At 46.0% G+C, this 27532-nt stretch overlaps 1 protein-coding gene across 2 annotated transcripts; it reads left to right on the top strand.

Moving 5' to 3' along the window:
* The first annotated feature begins 73 nt into the window (after nt 1-73).
* Nucleotides 74-27131, top strand: LOC136429610 (sorting and assembly machinery component 50 homolog B-like). Of its 2 annotated transcripts, XM_066419494.1 has the most exons (15): nt 74-306; nt 1212-1286; nt 1798-1899; nt 2702-2789; nt 3092-3198; nt 3647-3780; nt 5764-5778; nt 9602-9689; nt 10599-10724; nt 16250-16321; nt 18565-18651; nt 19094-19232; nt 19629-19775; nt 20452-20599; nt 26414-27131. In XM_066419494.1, exons 1-15 carry the CDS (start codon nt 286-288, stop codon nt 26457-26459), a joined length of 1395 nt encoding a protein of 464 aa, XP_066275591.1. In that variant the 5' UTR covers nt 74-285; the 3' UTR covers nt 26460-27131. The 2 variants fall into 2 exon arrangements, with proteins under 2 accessions (XP_066275591.1, XP_066275592.1); XM_066419495.1 differs by lacking the exon at nt 5764-5778.
* Nucleotides 27132-27532: the final 401 nt, after the last annotated feature.

The following is a 27532-nucleotide window of genomic DNA, read 5'->3' as shown; positions in this document are numbered from 1 at the left end:
TTCGATGAAACAACAAAATGCAGCAATATCACTGACTTTTCATAGAGACTATTGATAAAGTTACTTAATATGCTTCAAACTCATTGAGCATAGTAAAGATATCAAACTAAAAACCCATTTCTAATCCTAAACGTGTATTTTACGACAGTGCCGTACACCGTGTAACCATCATGGCGGCCGTCCTGTAGTCCTGAGGTCATCTCTATCCCGGCTTTTCAGTCCCGTTTTTCTGTGGAACTGGCGTGAGATTTAACCTGGGAAACTGTGGGGAAGTAGGGAGCAGCGATGGGGACAGTACACGCGAAGGTTGGTGTTGTAATCATCATTTTTATCAGCCTGACAGGAAGATAAAATGCCGGCAGGTTGCTGAGGAAAATACAGACTTTGCAGCGCCGCCTCTGTGGTTGTTGTTCGGCGGCGCCTGGCGGTCCCCCGGGTCGGCTCTTCCGCACAACGCGCTGAATTATTCATCACAGGACAACGGGATGAGCTCATCTCCTGTCTCCTGTCAGGCACGGCTAAGGCCGTAAGGGGGAGAGGGGGTAAGGGGAGGGGGTAAGGGGAGGGGGTAAGGGGAGGGGGTAAGGGGAGGGGGTAAGGGGAGGGGGTAAGGGGAGGGGGTAAGGGGAGGGGGTAAGGGGAGGGGGTAAGGGGAGGGGGTAAGGGAGGGGAGGGGGTTAGGGGAGGGGGTTAGGGGAGGGGGTTAAGGGAGGGGAGGGGGTTAGGGGAGGGGGTTAGGGGAGGGGGTTAGGGGAGGGTCAGCACCTGGAGTTCCCTTGGGTCGCCTCTACCGCACAACGTGCTTAATTATCCAGTACGGCATGAGCTCATCTCCTGTCTACGGGGGCAGCAGGCACGGATCAGGGGGAGAGGGGGTAAGGGGATGGGGTTAGGGGAGGGGTGGTGCCTTGAGTTCCCTTCCACATGGCCTAAAAGTCAGTAAGGCATGAGGTCACCTGTCTACTAGGGGTGCAGGCACGGTTCAGGGGGAGGGGGTAGCTGGTAGTGTTATCCATCCCTACAGGGGGAGGGGGTAGCTGGTAGTGTTATCCATCCCTATTTTAGGACAGTGGTCCAACAAATACGGTCTCAGCAACTGTCCGACTCCGAGCAGACTGGAGGTGATGTAGGGAAGGAGAAGGGATTGATTGTATTGAGCCTCACTCACAGTGTGGTGAAGTTTATTGATGATGCTGTTTCCATGGCAACAGGCTCCTGAGGCTGCTGGAGGAATCGCGGAGATGGAGGAACACGAGAGACACGAGATCCTTCTGGACAGCAAACCGGTGAGTTACCTGCCAATATTACTGCCAATAGCAATTCCCAAGAAACCTGTAATTTTCTGTGGCAATCGATGACCAGCGAACCAGGACCCGGTTAGGTGTCTGCCAACAGTGCAGATTTTTCTGCTGCTGACAGGATCATCCTGTCAACAGTGCAGATTTTTCTGCTGCTGACAGGATCATCCTGTCAACTGCAGATTTTTCTGCTGCTGACAGGATCATCCTGTCAACAGTGCATATTTTCTACTGCTGACAGGATCATCCTGTCAACAGTGCAGATTTTTCTACTGCTGACAGGATCATCCTGTCAACAGTGCATATTTTCTACTGCTGACAGGATCATCCTGTCAACAGTGCAGATTTTTCTACTGCTGACAGGATCATCCTGTCAACTGTGCAGATTCTTCTGCTGCTGACAGGATCATCCTGTCAATAGCCACTCCTCTACTGTAATGTCCCTGTACATCTGTGAAGACACGTGCTGTGGTAAAAAGTGCACCCTGCCTCCCCCCAGGTGAAAGTGGAGCGTGTCCACGTGGACGGTTTGGGCCGTACCAAAGACGACATCATCGTGAGGGAGGTGAAGGACGTGCTCAACTCCACCAGCTTCGAGGACGTGAGTCAACCTCGGTTATACGTAGTGGTGTGGATCTAAACCCGAGTTTAGGTTTAGGTTCGGACTCGAGTCCAGAGGTTTAGGTTCAGGTCTGGACTGGAAAGTCCGGACCTGAACAATAATTTTGGAGTATTTTTTCGTGTTACATGCAAAATTGCATATTGGCAGATATTTTACATGTAATTTGAAAACTATATATACGGAATTATATACAGTCAGTAATTAACACAAAAGTTCAGTTATAAACACAAAAACAGCAATGTTTTAATATTTTTCTAGTATATAGTGCAATTTTCACGATTTAAGGAAGGTTTAAGATGGTTTAAAACAAAAAGGAGTGTATGAGTGAGAGGATTTTTTTTCAAGTCCGGACTTGTTTCCAGACGTTTAGGTTTTTTTGGACTTGAACCTAAACGTTTTACAAGTCTGGAACCGGTCCGGCCGGACCGATCCGCACCACTAGTTATACGCATGCATTTTGGCTCGTCACAAAAATATGCAAATGTTCTGATTACAGTTAGAATCTGACATTGATGTACATGTCATAAGGATGATGATGAAAAGGGGTGCTGATGATAACAGTGATGATGATGATGAAGATGATCAGGGTGATGATGTTGATATTGATGATGGTAAAGAAGAGACGGATGAGAAAGATGATGACAGTGCTGCTGCTGAAGTTGATGATGATGATTATGAATATACTGATGATGATGATGAGAGTAGGAGGATGATAACTATACTGCTGCTGATTCCTGCTCCCATCCTGGTCCTCACCTCCTCCTCCCTCCTCCCATCTCAGGTGATCCGCAGATCGCATCACGCCAAGACGAGGCTGGAGCGGCTCGGCATCTTTAAGAACGTCGGCATCTTCATCGACACGTCTAAAGGTGAGGGAACCTCACCTGCTGCTGCAGGTGTTGTGTGCACACCTGTCTCACCTGCTGCTGCAGGTGTTGTGGGCACACAAGTGACATCTTCGGCAGCTTTAACAGGGGATATCAGAATTACTCAATTACTGAATGGCTGTGGTGTGTATATAACAAAGAAAAAGGTTACATTATTGAAGTTGTAATTAATTCAGAAATATACATGATTATATTCTTACACAAACATAGTAAGCACATGTACGATACAGAATGTTCCAGACTATGAGTGTTGACCCCTGACCTGTACTATTTTCCTGCCCCAGGTCCGGAGGCCGACCCCAATGGCCTGGAGGTCACCTTCGAGGTCAAGGAGCTTCGACCTTTGACCGGCACAGCCAACACCATGGTCGGCAACAATGAGGGATCAATGGTGGGCCGCTCGTAAACACTTGACTTGAATGTCATAAACATAAACATGAATTTAAGCAAACATAAACTTAGTGTCAATGGTGGGACACTCATTTTAGAGCTCACCTCATCACAAAGAATGTCCAGAGTAACCATTGTAAGAATATTATGAGATTTCACTTGATACACCTTTGAACAAAGTACATAATACAATAGCATTAATGGGAAACGGTTTGGAATTTCACAATCCTTTGCAGTTGCACGGTTTTTGCAACCAAGCGTATTGCAATCTACTGGTTTCTACTGTATTGCAAGTGCTTCTTAGCAATATGCTTAACATAGATATAAAAAAAACAATGTAGCCTGTGTAGCTATGTGGTTTTCCTGCCCCTGGTGTAAATGTTTGGGTGTAATTAGTTCTAACGTTCCTTGAGGCGTAGATGTGTAATAATGTCTGTTCCTGTCCCCAGGTGTTTGGTGTTCGTATGCCGAACATATTTGGGCGTGCGGAAAAAGTGGTGTCAGAGTACTCCTACAGCAACAAGCAGAGGTCGTCGTTTGCAGTGACCTTCATGAAGCCACTTCACGGAAACCCTGACTACAGGTAAGGTTACCATGGAAACCCTGACTACAGGTAAATGTCCACTTAAATCGGTGTCACTCAATCTCTCTTACTACAGGTATAACCCCCGCCTCCGTTCTCACCTAATTCAAATACTGTGGATTCATTTGCTTTCATGGTGGTGTTATTTTGGTTTGGAAGGAAAAGGAGGTTTTTGCGAAGTTGAAACAAATCTGTAGTACATTATTAAAAAGCTAATACCTTGGAAACACACGTTTGCAGAGTCATGAATTTGTATTGGAGTGTTCACCATGAAAACTGCGAGAATAAATCCACCACATAGATTTTGTTTAAGATGTACAGTGGTCTGTAAAACTAGATTTCAGTTGTCCACTATTCCAGTTATTTCGGGCTGATTGGCTCCTGGGCATGCTGGGTAAACAGCAATTCTGCTATGTCCAGGAGGTGGGGAGTTCTAACTGCTCCTGTGAAAACCTGCAGCGAGCGATTTGTTTATTCCTTCATTGGTTTGGCTGTTGAGCACACTCAGTGGTTCACACGGCCACTGTGGTTCTGACTCCCCCTGCCTCCCCGAGTACATGACTGTACAATCACTCGATCCTGTCCTGATAACCAGGTTAATGTGATTACCTGACATCGTTGGATATCTGCCTTTTCACGAGCCGGTGTCATCACGAAACTGTGTCAATTAGTAGTGATACAAAAACACCCCAAACTGTGTCAGTTAGCAGTGATACAAAAACACCCAAAACTGCAGAAACATGGCAGAAATTTGGTTCAGTCAAGCTGGTATCAGGGCTGACGTCACTGTTGAGTTGCGCAAAAATTGCGAACACAAATTTGGTCCCTACACTAAACTTTTTTTTCTTGAAAATTTTGGTCCATTTTGGATACTTTTGGGCTAGAAGAAACAGGTAGGATCTAAGCTTTCCCAGTTTGGTCAAAATTTGTATGTTTCAATCGTTTAGTTGGCGTAAGGAGATATCTTTGTGGTTTGGTTTCACATGCTCCGAGTGGACTCTTCCAGGCTGGAAGTAGGTCAAAGTTGACGGTTGTTTTCGTCTGTCAGCTGTTACGAGAGAACGAGCTGGTCAACTGTTGATTTTCTTTGCATGATTCTAAAGTAGACAGATGTGGCTTTCTGGTGCATAAGAATTTTGGGGGCTTGCAATGAAGGTGAATCCTTTTCTGAGCCCTTGTTTTAGTGCTTTAAAGCATTACTGCCTATGGGCAAGTCTATCTCTTGTATCTGCCCATCAGAACTGCCACAGTGATGTTACAAAATCTGTAAGTTTCAACCTATGTGACTTTGTACATTTGTTACATTAACATGCAAGTTGTTATCAATTAAACTGAAACTGAAACTGATACCACAACTTCATCAAAAACTGTGACTAAAATTTGGGTCAGTTAGAAAGATGTGATATCAGAACTGCCGAAGGAGGTAACCTCCATTAACATTAATCCACCGGGTTACATAAATCCATCACTTTGAAAAACAGTGAGTTTGAGAGATCTCTAGTGCAGCACCCCCCAGGTATACACAGTTTAGATATACAGGAGTGCATTATACTGGGGGACGTTGGGTTGGAGATCTGTTTTAAACTTATCTCTTTAGGGTGGTGGGACATGTATTATGTACCCTGCTGGAATTATGTTAGTCGATTGTGTTACTTTCTTAAACTGCTGATGGTACAAAACTAGCGGAAATTTGGGTCTGTCAAGCTGGTGTTAGAAAAGGTGTTCTATGAGGATTGGTATTCTAAAAGGCACTCACGAAATTTCAGAAAAACCTTAGTTATAATTCCAGAAGTTATATATATTATATATATATACATGTAGTATTGTAAGGTATACTTTGCATGTTGTTATGCCAGCCTATCTCTATATTATTTATGCCTGATGATCTCTAAGCCCCCCAACCCCCTCTCTTACGTGCATGATGACTACCTGTGTTCTCACCTGTGTTTCTCCTCCTCTGCTCACCTGTGATGCTGCATGTAGCACACCTGGGGGCAGGTAGGTACACCAGGTGTATAGTCTCTTCTTAGGGCATTTTTAGGAACTAAAGACCGATTTACACAGTTCATAAGAAGATTTGGAGTCTATGTTATTTTGAGCCGCTGAGTCGACTCCAAGTCAACTCAAGAACGCATGACTGTGTGAATCGGGCCTGAGTCTTCTCCTTCATGTTTTTAACTCTTGAGTCACAAAGTAACTAAAACATCGGATATAGGGGATTCTTTTTACACAACCAGGTAATCTCACCTGCTAACGTTTTGATGTCTATCAGACACCTTCTTCAGAGCTTCTGACTAAAACATCATTTCTTTGGTTGTTGTGGAAACTCAACCACATCTCTATTGTCTGTCAATGTTTTCTTCCCTTTTTCCTCCCTGTTTATTTCAACCTTCTGCCCTTCCAAGGTGTATTACTATGGGTCAAACCACGGAGGCAAACAGCCTCTGAATCCTCATAACTTCCTTGGTCATTAACTTTAATGGAGATTTTTGCACAAATGTTTCCTCTTCACTCAAGAACGTGGAATGCACTCAATACATCTTTGATTCCATGTAAAAGATCTCTTTCATCCATTTTTCCAAGAGGAAAGGGTTGGACAAAATAGAACAAAGACACAGCTTATACATGATCAAAGTCCTAATACACAAGATAAAAGCTACCGAAGCAACTGGACAGATTTTGAAGTCCTTATAAATCCATAAACTTAAGTTTTTACATATACAGTACGGGGCATTATAAAAAACACAGTTGGTGTATTGTTCAATCAATCAATCAATCTTTATTGTGAAACCAACCTTGCAGGCATGTGTGATCTGAGGACACATCTGAATTTCATTAGGTTTCTTACAATTTTAAAAACACGTTAAAACATTGCAGTTGATTACATAAAAACTACATCACAATGTTCATATTTATGAACTCATATATATAAAAAACCATCCTTTAGACGGACAATGACAGACAACTCGAAGTGTACATGGGCTTTGTAAGTCTCTCAAAGCCCTCATAATGAGCGAGTCTCTGTTCCTTTTAGACCTACTGATCGGGAGGTTATATGGAGTTTCCCTGTTCCTCAGATTGTTCGTGTTTGTTCATTTGGATCCATCAGATCCCCAGTCCCTGTTGGCAGATCCATCAGACGGCCCTCTATGTGGATATCTCGGCAGGAAACACCAACAGGACAGGCCGATCTGATCTGATCTGATGAATATTTCAGCAATTTCCCCCTTTAGAAGTTAATCTGGTCATAATGAGATAAAGTGAGCCGGTCTGAGGCCTGATGAAGATGGATGGATGTCAATCAACTTGCCACTATCAGGGGATGTACCATTTGTCTGGAGGGGGGGGAGACTTTATACACAGGGGTTGGCCACATGGATAGACAAAACACAACATCGGGAAGGCAAAAGGTGTTCCCTATCACAGCCACATATACTAGCCTGAGTCCCGTCCTCCATAGTAACCGCTGGCTCAGTCTTTTTGCTTGCTGATCCGTGGCTAGATAAGAGAGTGAGCCAGCGGTTACTACAGAGGATGGCACCCAGGCTTTACAGATACAAGAAACAATTGTTTGCTCCAAAATTCAACTAACTAAAATGTCTTTAGTTGTATATACTATAAGTAGAGTGGATTCATTCCTCAAGCTAACCGACATCTTTCACACCACAGTCGTCCCTCAGTAAAACATCTAGAGCCACATAGTTCCTGTTTAGAACTTTTAATCAGTCTAGTACTTCAGTAAGCTTGAGTGCCTCCTTCCCCAATTCCTATAAAATGTCTTAAGTTGTTTTCATCGTCAAATATTTACTATATCACTTAGTCTTGCAACAACATGATATGTTTTGATGAATCTCATTTGGAAATGGGTCTCCTGTTATTGTGTTAATGAAGGTTTCCTGAAATTTAAGGTTTCTCTTTCTGTCAATCAGACAGTACTTTATTTACAATGTGAGAGAAAAAATAATAAAGTGAGATAAAAGCAAACTTCCCAGTTCATTTATCTTGAAGCCTGCCTGAATTTTTACTGCTGCACTCCAGATTTTATCCTAACCCACATGCTAATTAGTCCATCCTAATCAATGACTAATCCACCAGCTAATTATGCCAACATCATTAATCACCGTCGGCGGTCCGACCACATCAGACGTTTCTGTGACAGGGAATCTTGTAAACTGAATAATTTATGGCCCTGATAGTCGACATCGACCAATTGGCTGGCCCGTCCCATCGCCATGACGATGTACAGATGTCCCCGATAGTCGTGTGATTTGATTTGAGTCCTGAATTGGAGGAGTTGTCAGGAGGAAGTAATTTGGGACATGGAAAAATCTGGGACGGAGGAGTGACATACTTAAGTCCTAACATCTGGTTACAAATTCGGGGGGTTTCCCCCACTTTTTTTTTGATAGACATTTTGTAATGATTAATAAATTTCAAGTAAAAGAGGGCGGCCCCAAAATAAGATGGAGTGACAATCTAACTAAACACCTGGGCCCTACATGGCCAAGAACCGCTCAACAGAGTCTGGAGACCTGGAGTCTGACAAGGGAGGGGTTCCTCCAAAGGAGTGATGATACCCTGGAATGATGATGATGATGAAGTAAAAGTAAAACAGTTAAACCTCAGACTGTGGACCGAGCATGACGCTTTTTCGTCAGGAGGAAGGAGGAAGTAATTTGGGACACTGAAAATCTGGGACAGTCACGGAGGAGGGAGATGTTAATGTCCTGACATCTGGTTCCAAATGGGACATGTTTCCCGGATGGTTCTTTTTTTATAGACATATTGAAATGATACTTATGTCAGGTGACATACAACTAGGGCATATAAAAATGGCCCCATACAGTCACGCTCCAGTCCTAACAGTTTTTGTTGGGAAATTTCTGCATTTTTAGCGGTTTTAGGACCTTAAAACAACACCATGCATTTTCTTGGCCTTAAATGATCCACTGGTATTTGAACTTGCAAAATTGCAAGTTCATATTATTTTTACTTGCAAATCTTGAATATTGCTTCCAAAATGCAAGTTGCTTAATTATATTTCGAACCCTGTACAGACATACATGTTTCATACCCTTAACAAGTTGGAGCGTACATATAGTTTAGTCTCCAGTATTCTTTGTCATACGTCAGGATAAAGATTGCAGTGTGGCAGATTCTGCTGGTAGAAGTTGCAATCGGACATCAGGATACTAGGAATGTGTTATGGTGGTCTCCCATTCATAAATCCTTGATTTCAAGTGTCATAAAACCTGGTCCAGACCTGAACCTGAACTTGTCGATCTAAACCTGGAGTTGCACCTGGATAAGGAAACTTATCTAGACCCTTATAACTCCTAATATGCATTATTCGAAAATCGATTCATCCCCTCTTTGAAGTCCCCAGCAGTCTTCTGCCGTGCCAAAGGAAAAAACTCTACTTAAGTCTTTACCCAAACTTATAAAGCTGCCATCCAAAGATCCTGGCCGTTGCAAATTTAGGACAGGCTGGAACTCGTGTCTGCAGAAGTGAAATGATTTGGTCCTAATATTCCCATTGATGATTAATGGGTAAATTTCCCCCTAAGCGGTCATGTGCATTTGGCTAACTTGGTTAGCTGTGACTGCACATCAGCTGCTGCAACTTTCCTCCATGTCTTGTCCTGTTACAGACAATATAAGACTTGTTCATGCCTAATCAGTTAACACCTATTCAGTGGCTTGAACTGTCAAACATCTCCTCCATGTTCTGTTCTCCAGCCCTGGTTATATCCAGGACTTGTTTATTTATTTGTTTGTTTATTTATTTCTTTGTTTATATTTTTGTTTGTTTCCCCACCAGACTGAACGTGAGCGGCTGGAAGACTGTCGGACATTTCCCATGGAGCAGCTACAAGGAGGTGGACAGGGGCGTGGCCTCAGAGATCTCCGTGAGTAACCTGTTGCCATGGTTACATGTTATGGTTACCTGATACACGTTGTCATGGTTACTACCATTTGAGTAGTGACCGTTCACTTATTTTGGCCAGAATCTAGTCAGAAAAATCTGTAATTTGAATCCTTGAAATTAATACTTTGCAGTTCTTACAGAAAAAAATACAGAACTCACTATCATGACAGAAGACGCCCTGCTAGCTAATAGCCTGCTTGGAGAGGCAGAAAGGACTTGGTCGGGGCCAGCAGCCTGACATGGTGATGACTGCTGCTGCCCAGGGCTGGGGGGAGGACTGGATTGGTTATTGACTATCCCTGATTATATTGATCATTGATTATTGGTGCTCCCCAGTTCCCCCTGCTGGGCCAGCAGACCCTGCGGTGGGAGGGGGTGTGGAGAGAGCTGGATTGATTATTGATTATTGGTGCTCCCCAGTTCCCCCTGCTGGGCCAGCAGACCCTGCGGTGGGAGGGCGTGTGGAGGGAGCTGGATTGATTAGTGATTATTGATTATTGGTGTTCCCCAGTTCCCCCTGCTGGGCCAGCAGACCCTGTGGTGGGAGGGCGTGTGGAGAGAGCTGGATTGATTATTGATTAGTGATTATTGATTATTGATTATTGGTGCTCCCCAGTTCCCCCTGCTAGGCCAGCAGACCCTGCGGTGGGAGGGGGTGTGGAGGGAGCTGGATTGATTATTGATTATTGGTGCTCCCCAGTTCCCCCTGCTAGGCCAGCAGACCCTGCGGTGGGAGGGGGTGTGGAGGGAGCTGGATTGATTAGTGATTATTGATTATTGGTGTTCCCCAGTTCCCCCTGCTGGGCCAGCAGACCCTGCGGTGGGAGGGGGTGTGGAGGGAGCTGGATTGATTAGTGATTATTGATTATTGGTTATTGGTGTTCCCCAGTTCCCCCTGCTGGGCCAGCAGACCCTGCGGTGGGAGGGCGTGTGGAGGGAGCTCGGTTGTCTCACCAGAATGGCGTCGTTCGCAGTCCGAGAGCAGGCCGGACATTCCCTCAAATCCTCAATCAAGGTAAAACCTGCTCCTAATCCTAACTCACTCTAACCCTCCTCACTCAAGGTAAAACCTGTCCCTAACTCACTCTAACCCTCCTCGCTCAAGGTAAAACCTGTTCCTTACTCTAACTCTACCCTCCTCACTCAAGGTAAAACCTGTCCCTAACTCTAGCTCTACCCTCCTCACTCAAGGTAAAACCTGTCCCTAACTCTAACTCTACCCTCCTCACTCAAGGTAAAACCTGTCCCTAACTCTAGCTCTACCCTCCTCACTCAAGGTAAAACCTGTCCCTAACTCTAACTCTACCCTCCTCACTCAAGGTAAAACCTGTCCCTAACTCTAACTCTACCCTCCTCACTCAAGGTAAAACCTGTCCCTAACTCTAGCTCTACCCTCCTCACTCAAGGTAAAACCTGTGCCTAACTCTAACTCTACCCTCCTCACTCAAGGTAAAACCTGCTCCTAACTCTAGCTCTACCCTCCTCACTCAAGGTAAAACCTGTCCCTAACTCTAACTCCACCCTCCTCGCTCAAGGTAAAACCTGTCCCTTACTCTAACTCTACCCTCTTCACTCAAGGTAAAACCTGTCCCTAGCTCTAACTCTACCCTCCTCACTCAAGGTAAAACCTGTCCCTAACTCTAGCTCTACCCTCCTCACTCAAGGTAAAACCTGTCCCTAACTCTAACTCTACCCTCCTCACTCAAGGTAAAACCTGTCCCTAACTCTAGCTCTACCCTCCTCACTCAAGGTAAAACCTGTCCCTAACTCTAACTCCACCCTCCTCGCTCAAGGTAAAACCTGTCCCTAACTCTAACTCTACCCTCCTCGCTCAAGGTAAAACCTGTTCCTTACTCTAACTCTACCCTCCTCACTCAAGGTAAAACCTGTCCCTAACTCTAGCTCTACCCTCCTCACTCAAGGTAAAACCTGTTCCTTACTCACTCTAACCCTCCTCACTCAAGGTAAAACCTGTGCCTAACTCTAACTCTACCCTCCTCACTCAAGGTAAAACCTGTCCCTAACTCTAGCTCTACCCTCCTCACTCAAGGTAAAACCTGTCCCTTACTCTAGCTCTACCCTCCTCACTCAAGGTAAAACCTGTCCCTAACTCTAACTCTACCCTCCTCACTCAAGGTAAAACCTGTCCCTAACTCTAACTCTACCCTCCTCACTCAAGGTAAAACCTGTCCCTAACTCTAGCTCTACCCTCCTCACTCAAGGTAAAACCTGTCCCTTACTCTAACTCTAACCCTCCTCACTCAAGGTAAAACCTGTCCCTAACTCTAGCTCTACCCTCCTCACTCAAGGTAAAACCTGTCCCTAACTCTAACTCTACCCTCCTCACTCAAGGTAAAACCTGTCCCTAACTCTAACTCTACCCTCCTCACTCAAGGTAAAACCTGTCCCTTACTCTAGCTCTACCCTCCTCACTCAAGGTAAAACCTGTCCCTTACTCTAGCTCTACCCTCCTCACTCAAGGTAAAACCTGTCCCTAACTCTAGCTCTACCCTCCTCACTCAAGGTAAAACCTGTTCCTTACTCTAACTCTACCCTCCTCACTCAAGGTAAAACCTGTCCCTAACTCTAGCTCTACCCTCCTCACTCAAGGTACAACCTGTCCCTTACTCTAACTCTACCCTCCTCACTCAAGGTAAAACCTGTCCCTAACTCTAGCTCTACCCTCCTCACTCAAGGTAAAACCTGTCCCTAACTCTAGCTCTACCCTCCTCACTCAAGGTAAAACCTGTCCCTAACTCACTCTAACCCTCCTCGCTCAAGGTAAAACCTGTCCCTAACTCTAGCTCTACCCTCCTCACTCAAGGTAAAACCTGTCCCTTACTCTAGCTCTACCCTCCTCACTCAAGGTAAAACCTGTCCCTTACTCTAGCTCTACCCTCCTCACTCAAGGTAAAACCTGTCCCTAACTCTAACTCTACCCTCCTCACTCAAGGTAAAACCTGTCCCTAACTCTAACTCTACCCTCCTCACTCAAGGTAAAACCTGTGCCTAACTCTAACTCTACCCTCCTCACTCAAGGTAAAACCTGTCCGTAACTCAACTCTACCCTCCTCACTCAAGGTAAAACCTGTCCCTAACTCTAACCCTAACCCTCCTCACTCAAGGTAAAACCTGTCCCTAACTCTAACTCTACCCTCCTCACTCAAGGTAAAACCTGTGCCTAACTCTAACTCTACCCTCCTCACTCAAGGTAAAACCTGTCCCTAACTCTAACTCTACCCTCCTCACTCAAGGTAAAACCTGTGCCTAACTCTAACTCTACCCTCCTCACTCAAGGTAAAACCTGTCCGTAACTCAACTCTACCCTCCTCACTCAAGGTAAAACCTGTCCCTAACTCTAGCTCTACCCTCCTCACTCAAGGTAAAACCTGTCCCTAACTCTAGCTCTACCCTCCTCACTCAAGGTAAAACCTGTCCCTAACTCTAGCTCTACCCTCCTCACTCAAGGTAAAACCTGTCCCTAACTCTAACTCTACCCTCCTCACTCAAGGTAAAACCTGTCCCTAACCCTTACTCTAACCTCCTCACTCAAGGTAAAACCTGTCCCTAACTCTAACTCTACCCTCCTCGCTCAAGGTAAAACCTGTCCGTAACTCTAACTCTACCCTCCTCACTCAAGGTAAAACCTGTCCCTAACTCTAGCTCTACCCTCCTCACTCAAGGTAAAACCTGTCCCTAACTCTAGCTCTACCCTCCTCACTCAAGGTAAAACCTGTCCGTAACTCAACTCTACCCTCCTCACTCAAGGTAAAACCTGTCCCTAACTCTAACTCCACCCTCCTCACTCAAGGTAAAACCTGTCCCTAACTCTAACTCTACCCTCCTCACTCAAGGTAAAACCTGTCCCTAACTCTAACTCCACCCTCCTCACTCAAGGTAAAACCTGTCCCTAACTCTAACTCCACCCTCCTCACTCAAGGTAAAACCTGTCCCTAACTCTAACTCCACCCTCCTCACTCAAGGTAAAACCTGTCCCTAACTCTAACTCTACCCTCCTCACTCAAGGTAAAACCTGTCCCTAACTCTAACTCTACCCTCTTCACTCAAGGTAAAACCTGTGCCTAACTCTAACTCTACCCTCCTCACTCAAGGTAAAACCTGTCCCTAACTCTAGCTCTACCCTCCTCACTCAAGGTAAAACCTGTCCCTAACCCCTACTCTAACCCTCCTCACTCAAGGTAAAACCTGTCCCTAGCTCTAACTCTACCCTCCTCGCTCAAGGTAAAACCTGTCCCTAACCCCTACTCTAACCCTCCTCACTCAAGGTAAAACCTGTCCCTAACTCTAACTCTACCCTCCTCACTCAAGGTAAAACCTGTCCGTAACTCAACTCTACCCTCCTCACTCAAGGTAAAACCTGTCCCTAACTCTAGCTCTACCCTCCTCACTCAAGGTAAAACCTGTCCCTAACCCCTACTCTAACCCTCCTCACTCAAGGTAAAACCTGTCCCTAGCTCTAACTCTACCCTCCTCGCTCAAGGTAAAACCTGTCCGTAACTCAACTCTACCCTCCTCACTCAAGGTAAAACCTGTCCCTAACTCTAACTCCACCCTCCTCACTCAAGGTAAAACCTGTCCCTAACCCCTACTCTAACCCTCCTCACTCAAGGTAAAACCTGTGCCTAGCTCTAACTCTACCCTCCTCACTCAAGGTAAAACCTGTCTCTAACTCTACCCTCCTCACTCAAGGTAAAACCTGTCCGTAACTCAACTCTACCCTCCTCACTCAAGGTAAAACCTGTCCCTAACTCTAGCTCTACCCTCCTCACTCAAGGTAAAACCTGTCCCTAACTCTAGCTCTACCCTCCTCACTCAAGGTAAAACCTGTCCCTAACCCCTACTCTAACCCTCCTCACTCAAGGTAAAACCTGTCCCTAACTCTAGCTCTACCCTCCTCACTCAAGGTAAAACCTGTGCCTAGCTCTAACTCTACCCTCCTCGCTCAAGGTAAAACCTGTCCCTAACTCTAGCTCTACCCTCCTCACTCAAGGTAAAACCTGTTCCTTACTCTAGCTCTACCCTCCTCACTCAAGGTAAAACCTGTCCCTAACTCTAACTCTACCCTCCTCACTCAAGGTAAAACCTGTCCCTTACTCTAACTCCACCCTCCTCACTCAAGGTAAAACCTGCTCCTAACTCTAACTCTACCCTCCTCACTCAAGGTAAAACCTGTCCCTAACTCTAACTCTACCCTCCTCACTCAAGGTAAAACCTGTGCCTAGCTCTAACTCTACCCTCCTCACTCAAGGTAAAGCCTGCTCCTAACTCTAACTCTACCCTCCTCACTCAAGGTAAAACCTGTCCCTAACTCTAACTCTACCCTCCTCACTCAAGGTAAAACCTGTGCCTAGCTCTAACTCTACCCTCCTCACTCAAGGTAAAGCCTGCTCCTAACTCTAACTCTACCCTCCTCACTCAAGGTAAAACCTGTCCCTAACTCTAACTCTACCCTCCTCACTCAAGGTAAAACCTGTGCCTAGCTCTAACTCTACCCTCCTCACTCAAGGTAAAGCCTGCTCCTAACTCTAACTCTACCCTCCTCACTCAAGGTAAAACCTGTCCCTAACTCTAACTCTACCCTCCTCACTCAAGGTAAAACCTGTCCCTAACTCTAACTCACTCAAATGTCTGACCATTTCCGAAATCATATCCAGTTGCTTGAGTAACTGCTGTTTGGCATAACCTTCGAGAGCAGGCTGTACAGTCCCTCAAATCCTAACTCAAGGTAAATCCAGCAGCGTAACACTTAGAGAGATGAAACCTGCATGTTTACTCCTGCAAAGTCATGGTTCCGTTTCCCGTGTAGTTATAGAGAGGACCTCCAGGGCTGGTCGGGCAGGCCACAGCAGCGGCCCTGGAAAGTTGTTCGTATCCGTTCTTCTGGACCAGAGGGTCTTGGGTTTGAATATAGGCTTCTCACTCACTTGTCTTGCATATTGCAAGACTTATTTCCTGAGTCAAGACACTTACTTTGAATCCTCAACATTTTCTCTCTTTTACATCATGATCAGAAAAACTGCAAGTTTGAATTGTGTTTTTCCTGAGCTGTTGAAACTGTTTGTGTTTGCCTGACAGGGCTCGAAATAGTGGGTGCATGTGCACCCAGTGCACCCAAAATTGGAGCTGTGCTCCTAATTTATGACTCTGGGTGCACTGGTGCACCTATATATTTTTGTAGCCTATAGGGTCAAGGTACTATTGTACACTAGTATACAGAATATTCTTGAAATGTAAGTATACAAAACAGCATGATAACTTTTTGCTGTACTTTATTTAATGTATTATTTGTTTGAAATTTTGAAGTTAGCTTTAGAATTACAGATTGAAGTTCTTAATTAAAAAAGGCAGCAGCTCTAAACTTTGTAATCATGGTCTGAAGAACATTCAACTTTATTTTATCTGGTGCACCCAAAATTCTTTCTGTGCACCCAATTTTTTGAGTTGGGTGCACCAGTGCACCTATTCCCAAAGATGAATTTCGAGCCCTGCCTGAAATGTTGACTATTTTTGTGTTTTCAGCACGTCTACGTAGTGGACAGTAGAGACGACCCCATCCTGCCGACGAGAGGGGCCATGTTCAAACTCAACCAGGTGGGTTCTGTGATGCGTGTTCTGTGATGCGTGTTCTGTACTGTGTGTTCCATAATGTGTGTTCTGTAATGTGTGTTCAAACTCAACCAGGTGGGTTCTGTGATGTGTGTTCTGTAATGTGTGTTCTGTGATGTGTGTTCAAGCTCAACCAGGTGGGTTCTGTACTGTGTGTTCCATAATGTGTGTTCTGTAATGTGTGTTCAAACTCAACCAGGTGGGTTCTTCTTCTTCTTCTTCTTTACTGCTTAGCCTCATATCTGAGATTATCAGCAGTTGCGCATGGGTTAGATACAACACAAGTGACCGGAACAAGTAAAACGAAGGGAAAATAAAGGAGAGGCACTAAGGAACATAAACAACTGAATTTGTGTGTGCAAATGACAGGACAAGTGAATTTAGTGAGTTAGTAATACATGTATTTACATATATACAAGGACGTGTAGGGGTGGCTCAATGCAGCAGGGTCTTCCCCAGTTCGGTTTTGAACTGGGAGAGGGACCCCGCCTCCGCCACACCAGGCTCAAGTTCGTTCCACTCTTTGATGGTGCGAGGGAAGAACGAGAGCCTATAGTAGTTGTTCCTGCACGCGATGGCCTGCAATGTTTGGGAGTGATTGGTGCGGCGGGAGCATCGAGCCACCGGGGCAATCATAGTCGTGTGTGGAACGTAAACAGTACCATGGATGATCTTATACAGGGTGACTTGGCGGGCAATCTTTCGGCGCAGTTCAAGCGTTTGCCAGCCCAAGTTACGCAGCATAGCAGTGACTGAACTGGTGCGTCTGTAATCATTACTCACGTATCGGGCTGCTCTTCGCTGAACCATCTCAACACTCCTCACCTGTTCCCTGGTGTGGGGATCCCAAACGCAACAGCCATACTCAAGGACAGGTCTTACAAGAGCCATGTAGGCTCTCTCCTTGGCCGCTGTGCTGGAGATTCTCAGGCAGCGTCTCAACATCCCTAAGGTTCTGTTTGCCTTTGAAGTTGTTGCTTCGACGTGTTTGCCCCAGGTCAAGTTTGAGGAAATGTGAAGGCCAAGATATTTGGTACAACTTACCTTTGCCAGAGGATGATCATGGAGGGTATAGGGGAATATTATTGGTATTCTGGAAGCCGGGACTGACATCACCTCGCATTTTGACGGGTTGAATGCCATCAACCACTTTTTCTCCCAGCTGCAGATTTCATTTATGTCACTCTGGAGTTTTTCACAGTCAGTCTTTTCTTTCACACTCATCTGCAAGATGCAGTCATCGGCGAAAAGCCGAACTTTTGCATGAGTTCTGTGATGTGTGTTCTGTAATGTGTGTTCTGTGATGTGTGTTCTGTAATGTGTGTTCTGTGATGTGTGTTCTGTGATGTGTGTTCAAGCTCAACCAGGTGGGTTCTGTGATGTGTGTTCAAGCTCAACCAGGTGGGTTCTGTGATGTGTGTTCAACCAGGTGGGTTCTGTGATGTGTGTTCAAACTCAACCAGGTGGGTTCTGTGATGTGTGTTCAAACTCAACCAGGTGGGTTCTGTGATGTGTGTTCAAACTCAACCAGGTGGGTTCTGTGATGTGTGTTCAAACTCAACCAGGTGGGTTCTGTGATGTGTGTTCAAACTCAACCAGGTGGGTTCTGTGATGTGTGTTCAAACTCAACCAGGTGGGTTCTGTGATGTGTGTTCAAACTCAACCAGGTGGGTTCTGTGATGTGTGTTCAAACTCAACCAGGTGGGTTCTGTGATGTGTTCTGTAATGTGGGTTCTGTGATGTGTGTTCTGTAATGTGTGTTCTAAAATGTGTGTTCTAAAATGTGTGTTCAAACTCAACCAGCTGAGTGTGTTCTGTAATGCGTGTTCTGTAATGTGTGTTCTGTGATGTGTGTTCTGTATTATATGTAATGTTTGCAGAAATTGATAAGGAAACATTTTGTATTGGCAAATATGTTACATCTTCAAAGGTGTTCTGCAGAATGCTGTATGAGTCAATCCTGGGGTAGGACTGAAATGATGTTTCAAGGTTCAAGGATGACCATACAGTAGCATTACCTTAAAGTTTGTTCTGTCCACAAAAGGTTTAGAAAAATATCATTTACTGAAAAAAGCAGAATGTGTCCCACCCCCTGTTCAGGTAGGGGAGGGAAAAATAGGCAATTTTGCTGGAATCATATCTGTCTGTGACATTAATTTCTGTTGAACTGACATTATCGTTTGGTGTGGACAATACTCCAACTGACCAGTTATGTGTGCCCCCTGTAGGAGCTGGCCGGTATTGCAGGCGGAGATGTGAAGTTTCTGAAGGAGGACGTTGAACTCCAGGTCAACAAGGAGCTGGTCTGGGACACGGTGAGTCAGCGCTGCCCCCTAGAGGGGTGCGTAGGAACTGCAGGAACTTTTCCAGTATTACTGAGTATGTCAAACCTTCATCGACATGTGCAGAAAATAAGCCATGTTCTCATCATATTGACTGTGGAAAATGAACTAACCCTGCAGCAGATTATTTCAATTTCAATTTTATTTATCATGTTCACCTGCACAGAAGGAAACATATTGTTTTTGCTGTTTCTTGTGGTTGTGTGTGTTTGAGTAAAAATAAACAGAGCATTATTTAGTTATGCTGGACAATTAGAGGGTACATGTAGACATTATATATTTGCTTACAAAATGTGCCTTTCTAGTCTTTAGTACATTTTTTTCACCCTCCAGATCATGCTGATTGCAGAAAATGGAGTAATCCTATGTTATAATTTATACATTTCTGATCTTTGTGACCTTCTCCCCCCGTCAGATCGTGTCCTGCTCGCTGCGAGGGGGCGTCATGAAACCGCTGAAGGGCACGTCCTCCAGGGTCAACGACCGCTTCTTCCTGGGGGGTCCCACCACGCTGCGGGGGTTCGACATGCACGGCATCGGCCCCAAGTCAGAAGGTACGTCAGAAAATGTGCCGTTTTTATTTTCAGGTAGTATAGAACAGAATTGTACTACATCTTTGTGCCAATCTCCAGATTGGTCTTTTACAGGGGACTTGAATATAGAATTACTTAATCTTATGACTGTGATATGAATTTTATGCATTTTGTGGTTTACTACATTGTAACATCTTCTACTAGTTTTAGAAGTGTGTAGAATTGTAGATTTACATTATTCAACCAAGCAATGTAGCAGGGAGGATGTAAAGGACTCCCATGTTCGCTTGTGTTGCAGGTGACTTTATGGGAGGGGAGGGTTTCTGGGCGGCTGGGCTCCACCTGTACACCCCCCTGCCCTTCCGGCATGGTAAGGGGGGTTCAGACAGGGGGGTGACATGTTGGCTTGTGTTGCAGGTGACTTTATGGGAGGGGAGGGTTTCTGGGCGGCTGGGCTCCACCTGTACACCCCCCTGCCCTTCCGGCCGGGTAAGGGGGGGTTCGGAGAGCTGTTCAGGACTCACATGTTCGTCACGGCCGGAAATCTCTTCCAGCCCAACTTAGGTCAGTACATTTTCTGTATTGTTTATCCTCCATGAATATATAAAGAGAATTCAAACTCTACAACTGATTTATTCTACGGAAACAAATCCCCACATTTTTATTTAGCTGTAGAGTTTGAATTCTCTTTATATATTGTTTACCTGGATGTCTAACCTTCACAAACATTTCCACCATGAAAAAAATCAGTGTTATGTGAAATTTTGTTGTTTTTCATCTTTTCATCAACAACCTTCAGTAAGATATTTTTTCATGTTTCTTGAACTCCCAATGTAATCTATAAGGACTAATAAGAGTAAATTCATTTGGTTTCATGAATCCATAAAAACCTTTGAACATTGAACATTTTGTCAAGATTAACAGTAAGTTGTTGTTGATGTTTCCTGATGTGGATTTACAGAAGACGTGTACAACTACCGTGACCACTGGTCACAGAAGTCGTCGGATGTTGTCTGACTCTTCAGAGATCTTATTAAGTGATTTTCTACCTGGATATCTAACCTTCGTTAACAGTATATTGTGATTTTTGTTTACAGAAGACGTGTACAAAGTTCTCAGTAATTCTCAAATAATGTTCTACCTGGATATCTAACTTCCTTATCGGTATATCCTGAATTTTGTTTACAGAAGACGTGTCGAAGTGATGTTCCATATCGGTATATCCTGATTTTGTTTACAGACGACGTGTACAACTATCGCGACCACTGGTCCCGGATGTCGTCGGAGGTTCGCTGGTCGTACGGCGTCGGGGTTCTGTTCCGCCTGGGGCGCGTCGCCAGACTGGAGCTGAACTACTGCATACCAGGGGGGGCCAGGACGGGGGACAAGTAAGGCTTTCTTATTCTTAATCAGCTGAACTACTGCATACCAGGGGGGGCCAGGACGGGGGACAAGTAAGGCTTTCTTATTCTTAATCAGCTGAACTACTGTATACCAGGGGGGGCCAGGACGGGGGACAAGTAAGGCTTTCTTATTCTTAATCAGCTGAACTACTGTATACCAGGGGGGGCCAGGACGGGGGACAAGTAAGGCTTTCTCATTCTTAATCAGCTGAACTACTGTATACCAGGGGGGGCCAGGACGGGGGACAAGTAAGGCTTTCTTATTCTTAATCAGCTGAACTACTGCATACCAGGGGGGGGGGGGGGGCCAGGACGGGGGACAAGTAAGGCTTTCTCATTCTTAATCAGCTGAACTACTGTATACCAGGGGGGGCCAGGACGGGGGACAAGCAAGGCTTTCTCATTCTTAATCAGCTGAACTACTGCGTACCAGGGGGGGCCAGGACGGGGGACAAGTAAGGCTTTCTTATTCTTAATCAGCTGAACTACTGGATACCAGGGGGGGGGGGGGGGGGGGGGGCCAGGACGGGGGACAAGCAAGGCTTTCTCATTCTTAATCAGCTGAACTACTGCATACCAGGGGGGGCAGGACGGGAGACAAGTAAGGCTTTCTTATTCTTAATCAGCTGAACTACTGTATACCAGGGGAGCCAGGACGGGGGACAAGTAAGGCTTTCTTATTCTTAATCAGCTGAACTACTGCATACCAGGGGGGGCAGGACGGGAGACAAGTAAGGCTTTCTCATTCTTAATCAGCTGAACTACTGCATGCCAGGGGGGGGGGGGCCAGGACGGGGGACAAGTAAGGCTTTCTTATTCTTAATCAGCTGAACTACTGTATACCAGGGGGGGGGGGCAGGACGGGGGACAAGTAAGGCTTTCTTATTCTTAATCAGCTGAACTACTGTATACCAGGGGAGCCAGGACGGGGGACAAGTAAGGCTTTCTTATTCTTAATCAGCTGAACTACTGCATACCAGGGGGGGGGGGGACAAGTAAGGCTTTCTTATTCTTAATCAGCTGAACTACTGCATACCAGGGGGGGCAGGACGGGAGACAAGTAAGGCTTTCTCATTCTTAATCAGCTGAACTACTGCATGCCAGGGGGGGGGGGGCCAGGACGGGGGACAAGTAAGGCTTTCTTATTCTTAATCAGCTGAACTACTGCATACCAGGGGGGGCAGGACGGGGGACAAGTAAGGCTTTCTCATTCTTAATCAGCTGAACTACTGCATACCAGGGGGGGCCAGGACGGGGGACAAGTAAGGCTTTCTCATTCTTAATCAGCTGAACTACTGCATACCAGGGGGGGCAGGACGGGAGACAAGTAAGGCTTTCTTATTCTTAATCAGCTGAACTACTGTATACCAGGGGGGGGGGGGGGGCCAGGACGGGGGACAAGTAAGGCTTTCTTATTCTTAATCAGCTGAACTACTGCATACCAGGGGGGCCAGGACGGGGGACAAGTAAGGCTTTCTCATTCTTAATCAGCTGAACTACTGCATACCAGGGGGGGGGGGCCAGGACGGGGGACAAGTAAGGCTTTCTCATTCTTAATCAGCTGAACTACTGCATACCAGGGGGGGCCAGGACGGGGGACAAGTAAGGCTTTCTCATTCTTAATCAGCTGAACTACTGCATACCAGGGGGGGGGCAGGATGGGAGACAAGTAAGGCTTTCTCATTCTTAATCAGCTGAACTACTGCATACCAGGGGGGGCAGGACGGGGGACAAGTAAGGCTTTCTTATTCTTAATCAGCTGAACTACTGTATACCAGGGGGGGGGGGGGGGGCAGGATGGGAGACAAGTAAGGCTTTCTCATTCTTAATCAGCTGAACTACTGTATACCAGGGGGGGCCAGGACGGGGGACAAGTAAGGCTTTCTTATTCTTAATCAGCTGAACTACTGCATACCAGGGGGGGCCAGGACGGGGGACAAGTAAGGCTTTCTCATTCTTAATCAGCTGAACTACTGCATACCAGGGGGGGCAGGACGGGGGACAAGTAAGGCTTTCTTATTCTTAATCAGCTGAACTACTGCATACCAGGGGGGGGGGGGGCCAGGACGGGGGACACATGTAAGGCTTTCTCATTCTTAATCAGCTGAACTACTGTATACCAGGGGGGGCCAGGACGGGGGACAAGCAAGGCTTTCTCATTCTTAATCAGCTGAACTACTGCATACCAGGGGGGGCCAGGACGGGAGACAAGTAAGGCTTTCTTATTCTTAATCAGCTGAACTACTGCATACCAGGGGGGGGGGGGGCCAGGACGGGGGACAAGTAAGGCTTTCTCATTCTTAATCAGCTGAACTACTGTATACCAGGGGGGGCCAGGACGGGGGACAAGCAAGGCTTTCTCATTCTTAATCAGCTGAACTACTGCATACCAGGGGAGCCAGGACGGGGGACAAGTAAGGCTTTCTCATTCTTAATCAGCTGAACTACTGCATACCAGGGGGGGCCAGGACGGGGGACAAGTAAGGCTTTCTCATTCTTAATCAGCTGAACTACTGCATACCAGGGGAGCCAGGACGGGGGACAAGCAAGGCTTTCTCATTCTTAATCAGCTGAACTACTGCATACCAGGGGGGCCAGGACGGGGGACAAGTAAGGCTTTCTCATTCTTAATCAGCTGAACTACGTACTGTATACCAGGGGGGGCCAGGACGGGGGACAAGTAAGGCTTTCTCATTCTTAATCAGCTGAACTACTGCATACCAGGGGGGGCCAGGACGGGGGACAAGTAAGGCTTTCTCATTCTTAATCAGCTGAACTACTGTATACCAGGGGGGGCCAGGACGGGGGACAAGCAAGGCTTTCTCATTCTTAATCAGCTGAACTACTGCATACCAGGGGGGGCAGGACGGGAGACAAGTAAGGCTTTCTTATTCTTAATCAGCTGAACTACTGCATACCAGGGGGGCCAGGACGGGGGACAAGTAAGGCTTTCTTATTCTTAATCAGCTGAACTACTGCATACCATGGGGGGCCAGGACGGGGGACAAGTAAGGCTTTCTCATTCTTAATCAGCTGAACTACTGCATACCAGGGGGGGCCAGGACGGGGGACAAGTAAGGCTTTCTCATTCTTAATCAGCTGAACTACTGCATACCAGGGGAGCCAGGACGGGGGACAAGCAAGGCTTTCTCATTCTTAATCAGCTGAACTACTGCATACCAGGGGGGGCCAGGACGGGGGACAAGTAAGGCTTTCTCATTCTTAATCAGCTGAACTACTGTATACCAGGGGGGGCCAGGACGGGGGACAAGCAAGGCTTTCTCATTCTTAATCAGCTGAACTACTGCATACCAGGGGGGGCAGGACGGGAGACAAGTAAGGCTTTCTTATTCTTAATCAGCTGAACTACTGCATACCAGGGGGGCCAGGACGGGGGACAAGTAAGGCTTTCTTATTCTTAATCAGCTGAACTACTGCATACCAGGGGGGGCCAGGACGGGAGACAAGTAAGGCTTTCTTATTCTTAATCAGCTGAACTACTGTATACCAGGGGGGGCCAGGACGGGAGACAAGTAAGGCTTTTTTATTCTTAATCAGCTGAACTACTGTATACCAGGGGGGGCCAGGACGGGGGACAAGTAAGGCTTTCTTATTCTTAATCAGCTGAACTACTGTATACCAGGGGGGGCCAGGACGGGAGACAAGTAAGGCTTTCTTATTCTTAATCAGCTGAACTACTGCATACCAGGGGGGGCCAGGACGGGAGACAAGTAAGGCTTTCTTATTCTTAATCAGCTGAACTACTGTATACCAGGGGGGGCCAGGACAGGAGACAAGTAAGGCTTTCTTATTCTTAATCAGCTGAACTACTGTATACCAGGGGGGGCCAGGACGGGAGACAAGTAAGGCTTTCTTATTCTTAATCAGCTGAACTACTGTATACCAGGGGGGGCCAGGACGGGGGACAAGTAAGGCTTTCTTATTCTTAATCAGCTGAACTACTGCATACCAGGGGGGGCCAGGACGGGAGACAAGTAAGGCTTTCTTATTCTTAATCAGCCGAACTACTGTATACCAGGGGGGGCCAGGACGGGGGACAAGTAAGGCTTTCTTATTCTTAATCAGCTGAACTACTGCATACCGGGGGGGGCCAGGACGGGAGACAAGTAAGGCTTTCTCATTCTTAATCAGCTGAACTACTGCATACCAGGGGGGGCCAGGACGGGAGACAAGTAAGGCTTTCTTATTCTTAATCAGCCGAACTACTGTATACCAGGGGGGGGCCAGGACGGGGGACAAGTAAGGCTTTCTCATTCTTAATCAGCTGAACTACTGTATACCAGGGGGGGCCAGGACGGGAGACAAGTAAGGCTTTCTTATTCTTAATCAGCCGAACTACTGTATACCGGGGGGGGCCAGGACGGGAGACAAGTAAGGCTTTCTCATTCTTAATCAGCTGAACTACTGTATACCAGGGGGGGCCAGGACGGGAGACAAGTAAGGCTTTCTCATTCTTAATCAGCTGAACTACTGTATACCAGGGGGGGCCAGGACGGGGGACAAGTAAGGCTTTCTTATTCTTAATCAGCTGAACTACTGTATACCAGGGGTTGCCAGGACGGGAGACAAGTAAGGCTTTCTTATTCTTAATCAGCTGAACTACTGCATACCAGGGGGGGCCAGGACGGGGGACAAGTAAGGCTTTCTTATTCTTAATCAGCTGAACTACTGTATACCAGGGGGGGCCAGGACGGGGGACAAGTAAGGCTTTCTTATTCTTAATCAGCTGAACTACTGCGTACCAGGGGGGGGCCAGGACGGGGGACAAGTAAGGCTTTCTCATTCTTAATCAGCTGAACTACTGTATACCAGGGGGGGGCCAGGACGGGGGACAAGTAAGGCTTTCTTATTCTTAATCAGCTGAACTACTGCATACCGGGGGGGGCCAGGACGGGAGACAAGTAAGGCTTTCTCATTCTTAATCAGCTGAACTACTGCATACCAGGGGGGGCCAGGACGGGAGACAAGTAAGGCTTTCTCATTCTTAATCAGCTGAACTACTGTATACCAGGGGGGGCCAGGACGGGGGACAAGTAAGGCTTTCTCATTCTTAATCAGCTGAACTACTGCGTACCAGGGGGGGGCCAGGACGGGGGACAAGTAAGGCTTTCTCATTCTTAATCAGCTGAACTACTGTATACCAGGGGGGGGCCAGGACGGGGGACAAGTAAGGCTTTCTTATTCTTACAGACCTTAGACTTGGGGGGGGGGGAGTAAAGAGGTTTTCTTATTCTTAAGGTCTTTGGCCTAGTGGCGTGGCTAGTGGCTACAAGATCGAGATACGTTTCAGTCCTGGCTAGACGTTCTGTCCTTAATGAAAAGACACTTTGCTCAACTTTCCTCACTCCGAAAATGTTTACCTGACTTTGATTGGGGAGGTAAAGAGGCGGTGCAAGGAGAGGGATGGGCTCCGCCTTCCAGTACTGCCCCCTAGGCACAGTGGATAACAGCCCACTGCCCATACGGCCTCAAAGGCTTTACCCTTTTCTAGAAAATCACCAATTCTAATCTTTTTCAAAGGAACAGCTGCAAATGTTGCCCCTGATGTTTCATGTCAACCTGAAAGACGGGACATTCTGATTTTCACATCGTGTCAGATAACATTTTAGGAAATATTCTACTGTTCAGAGTAGAAAAGTTTATCTTTGAATGTCCAACTTGTTTCCAGGCACAGGATTGTTTCGCCACGAGCTTTCCATAATTTTTAATTCATTTTTGGTTGTTTACAAGGTGCACTTTTTGTTGTTTATATGTCGTGTTGTTTGTTGTTTACTTCAGAGTGAGTGAAAGTGTGCAGCTGGGGGTCGGTGTCACCTTCCTGTGATCAACACCACAACCCTTCAGGAGAATGGAACAGCCCACAGTCCAACAGGAGTACATTGTTTGTCTGCAAGTGTTGGGTTGTACCATTGCCCAACGGGGTGAGAATCATGAATATGACTTGACGGGGAGAGTGAACAACATTTCAGATGAGAGAACTTTTGAGACTTTTCTCGAGTTTGGAACACAATCAGGGCCAGGAACCGAAGAGTTAGTCCGTTTTAGACGTTGGGACAGAAACTTGTCAGACTTTAGCAGAATTTGTAAATTTAAGGTCCGAGAGGACATAATTCAGTGACGTACTCATATCAAGAGGACTTAACAAAATAACTGTAACGCTGAATTTTCTGTTTGAAATTACTGAAGTCCAAAGTGTGAGTCCTCCCAAGAACTCTGTGTAGAGTGTTTTCTAAGTTAAATAATTATGTTTTTCCTGACCAGCAATGATTTAAGACAAATGATGAAATGCAAAACTCAAGAAAAGAAATAAAACAGAACTAAAACTACAGTTCCACGACCTCATATCTTCATAAACATGTAAGTCCTACAACACAGTCTATGTAGAGTCTAAGACTTAGTTGAATAATTATGTAGCCCCAATAATTATAAGGATTTTTAAGACACATTATGGGATACAAAACTTAAGAATAGAAATAAAACAGAACTTAAAACTGCAGTTCCACGACCTCATGTCTTCATTTCTATATCAGCTGCAGTGGATCAGAAATTCTGCTTAACTTCCTTAATAAACATCACACGACAGTTCAGTGAGTCTGGTTTGGTTTCGGAGGAAACCTGACTTGGTTTAGAACTGTTGATGTTACAATTTTTCCCCTGGTGACCTTCACGTCATCACTACTTCACCCTTATGTCATTATTACTGCGGTCTTCTAGCTTCATGGCGGCTTTCATGGAACGTTCTTGTTGATAATGAAAATCAGCATGTGGGTAATCTATAGAATAATAGAGGCATTGTCAAACAAGCAGTGACTATCTTTGCATTTTTCACCCTGTTTTATTTGTCACCAAAATTGTCTTTAAAATATACAGTACTTTCTCAAAACACCATTAATATCC

The sequence above is a fragment of the Branchiostoma lanceolatum genome, chromosome 3 (assembly GCF_035083965.1).
Source record: "Branchiostoma lanceolatum isolate klBraLanc5 chromosome 3, klBraLanc5.hap2, whole genome shotgun sequence".
Classification (NCBI taxonomy): domain Eukaryota; kingdom Metazoa; phylum Chordata; class Leptocardii; order Amphioxiformes; family Branchiostomatidae; genus Branchiostoma; species Branchiostoma lanceolatum.
Note: the sequence above shows the minus strand (reverse complement) of the source record. Positions and strands in the feature narration are given on the sequence as shown.

Coding starts and splice junctions, on each gene's coding strand:
- LOC136429610 (XM_066419494.1), top strand. CDS start 286: ATGGGGACAGTACACGCGAAG. Junction 307..1,211: donor TGGGGACAGTACACGCGAAG/GTTGGTGTTGTA, acceptor CCATGGCAACAG/GCTCCTGAGGCTGCTGGAGG. Junction 1,287..1,797: donor TCCTTCTGGACAGCAAACCG/GTGAGTTACCTG, acceptor GCCTCCCCCCAG/GTGAAAGTGGAGCGTGTCCA.